This window comes from Bufo bufo, chromosome 6 (assembly GCF_905171765.1).
Source record: "Bufo bufo chromosome 6, aBufBuf1.1, whole genome shotgun sequence".
Lineage (NCBI taxonomy): Eukaryota > Metazoa > Chordata > Amphibia > Anura > Bufonidae > Bufo > Bufo bufo.
Window position 1 is genome coordinate 290679470 of NC_053394.1, and position 3193 is coordinate 290682662.

At 46.2% G+C, this 3193-nt stretch overlaps 1 protein-coding gene across 1 annotated transcript; it reads left to right on the forward strand.

Moving 5' to 3' along the window:
- The first annotated feature begins 1913 nt into the window (after window positions 1-1913).
- Window positions 1914-2975, forward strand: LOC121005660 (insulin-like growth factor-binding protein complex acid labile subunit). Its single transcript, XM_040438435.1, has one exon. The coding sequence runs from the start codon at window positions 1914-1916 to the stop codon at window positions 2973-2975; it is 1062 nt and encodes a 353-aa protein (XP_040294369.1).
- The last annotated feature ends 218 nt before the right edge of the window (window positions 2976-3193 follow it).

The following is a 3193-nucleotide window of genomic DNA, read 5'->3' on the forward strand; positions in this document are numbered from 1 at the left end:
CCCCCTATCACGTGCCAGTAACAAGAGCCCCCCCATCACGTGCCAGTAACAAGAGCCCCCCATCACGTGCCAGTAACAAGAGCCCCCCCAATGTTCCAGTAACAAGAGCCCCCATCATGTGCCAGTAATAAGCCCCCCTCATGTGCCAGTAATAAGCCCCCCCATGTGCCAGTAATAAGCCCCCCCAATGTGCCAGTAATAAGCCCCCCCAATATGCCAGTAATAAGCCCCCCCAATGTGCCAGTAAAAAGCCCCCCAATGTACCAGTAATAAGCCCCCCCAATGTGCCAGTAATAAGCCCCCCCAATGTGCCAGTAATAAGCCCCCCCAATGTGCCAGTAGTAAGCCCCCCCCAATGTGCCAGTAATAAGCCCCCCCCAATGTGCCAGTAATAAGCCCCCCAATGTGACAGTAATAAGCCCCCCAATGTGCCAGTAAATAAGCCCCCCAATGTGACAGTAAATAAGCCCCCCAATGTGCCAATAACCAGAGCCCCCCTTATTGTGCCTGTAAAAATATTGCAAAAAAAAGCAAAAAACAAAACAGTTATACTTACCTCCATGTCAGCGATGCGATGCAGGCCTCTTCCGGCCTGTGTCCCGCACTGTATGGCTCAGGCGGCGCAATGATGTCATCGTGCCGCCTGCGCCAGCCTAGTGCCTGCAGCCTATCAGAGGAAGGGGAAGGGACACGCCTCTCCCTCCCCTGCACCGCCGCAGCACAGGCAGATTACTATGGAGATGAGCACAATGGAAGTGCTCATCTCCCTGTACCCGACTGCGGCAGTGCGGCAGCTCTGGGGGGGGGGCATTTTAGTTGGGGGGGCACAGCGTGATGTAGGGGAGGCCGTGGCCCCCTCTGCCCCCCCCCTCCCCCTTAGCGACACCACTGGTGAAAAGGTTCAATATTCTGGGCTCAAAATGTCACACTGTAGTCAGCTAATTAATTCATACCCCCTGAGCAAAGGGTACCTGAGATTGTGACTTTGGGGTTTTCATAAGCTGTAAGCCATAATCATCCAAATTATAACAAATAAAGCCTTGAAATATCTCGCTTTGCATGTAATGAGTCTATCTCATATATTAGTTTCACCTTTTAAGTTGCATTACTGAAATAAATGAACTTTGCATGATATTCTAATTTTTCGAGTTTCACCTGTACAATGGAGAAAGCTGCATTTTGTAGTCTTTGAACCTTGTGTCAATCTCTATGGAGTGATGAATTATGGAGGAGGAGTCATACCAATTAGGTTTTAGATGGAAGTTCCCCTTACTTGCCAATTGTGGGGAATTTATGCACTACATCTGCTGCCCTTTTTATAAGCAATGTCGCTTTTAACGACAGATCATGTCCCCTCATGGGATGCAGTACTCTCCCTGTGTGTCTGTACATTGGGACTGTGTCTGATAAAGCAGCATCCCAGGACTACACACAGTTAGGGCCAGATTCTGAGAGTTAGCTGGAAATTTGAAAACTCTTTCAGGAATCCAGGAGGCCTTTCCTTTTTCTGGAGATTTGTGAAACTGTCTAAAAGAAAAATTTTCTTTGTTGCCCACAGCATCCAACAACAGCACAGCTTTCATTTCATATTGTGGTCTTAAAAAATAAGACCACACAGTGCCACCTATAACAGTGTCAGCCACACATTGCTCAATTTGTTTAGCTGTTAAAGAGTTTTTTATGGGACATAGGACAAAAAAACACCAAGACATGTCACAATATCTGCTATGGTATCTCTTTGTTGCAATAATTAGTTAGAACTCTTGAGTTACCATACAAAATAATCAGAAAAAATGGCAATGTATTTTCTATCTCCAGATTATAAGGAAGAGGACACCACAGAACTACCATCTACTGTTTTCAGAGCTATGAAAAGATAAAGTGCAAGGAGAGTCCTGAAGATGTGCTCCATCATGGCAGCATTGTTGAGCCTCCTAATCCTTATATGTACAACAGATGCAAATCCCTCCCAATTCTGTCCAATGTCTTGCCTCTGCTATGACTCTTCCAACCTAGTGGAGTGTAGGGGACTGGAGCTCCTCATGGTTCCTCATCACCTTCCTCACAGCACATGGATGCTAGATCTTCGCAGCAACAACCTCAGCCGCCTTGAGCCTGCCTCATTCCAAGCCTTGTGGTCCCTTCGGATCCTTCTTTTATCTGACAACCAGATTGAGGTTGTGCTAGCAAGATCATTCCGGTCTCTTGGATTCCTTGAACGGCTTGACCTTTCCAATAACTTCCTCAGCAGCCTTCCTCATGACTTCTCCAAGGGCTTGGGTTCCTTGAGAGAACTAAGAGTTCCTTCAAATAGGTTGACTGCCTTAAATTATGAAAGTGTAAGACACATGGAAAGTCTGGAGAAATTGGACCTGAGCAGAAATTATCTGAATTCAATAGAACAGGGGGCCTTTCGTGGACTTTCCAGACTACGTCACCTTCACCTCCAGTCCAACCTTCTAGATTCAGTAAGAGGTGGATATTTCTTCATGCTGCAGAATTTAGAACTCCTTGACCTTTCAGACAACAATATCAGTAGCATTGCCGTAGAGTCCTTCACCTCCCTACACTCCCTTAGTCTCTTGGCTCTCTCTGACAACCAGTTAAGTCATCTCAAATTCAAGACATTCCTCAATCTCCAAACTCCAAGTACCCACATCCAAGTATCTGGCAACCCATGGATATGTGACTGTGACTTGCAGAGAGTGTTTGGAAAGATAACCAGTGTGAGGCATCTTCACATAGATGACTATGACAATCTTACTTGTGCAGGGCCACCACAACTCTCTGGTGCTGCCCTGGTGTCAGTGGACAACCAGCTATGTGTAGCAGAGACTGCCACTGTACTGGTGATCACAATAACTGTTTTAGTTACCGTTATTGCTGCAATTGTAATGGCTGAGAGGAACCGAAAGAAAAGCCAAGAGAAAAACTGGAATGAACCAGATGGTCCCTTTGAAACACAGGACAAGTGAGATGTATGACCTAACAGAGGCGCTTACAAGACGTCACAAGAATGTGTTTTATAGAGCATACAATGTTGAAGAAACATAGCTGCCTTCTTCCAGAAACATTGCCACTCTTGTCCATAGGCTGCGTCTGGTATTGAAAGTCCCATTGACTTGAATGGCAGGCTGAGCTGCAATACCAAACACAGACCATGGAAGTGGGAGTGGCGCTGTTAGTTTTGATT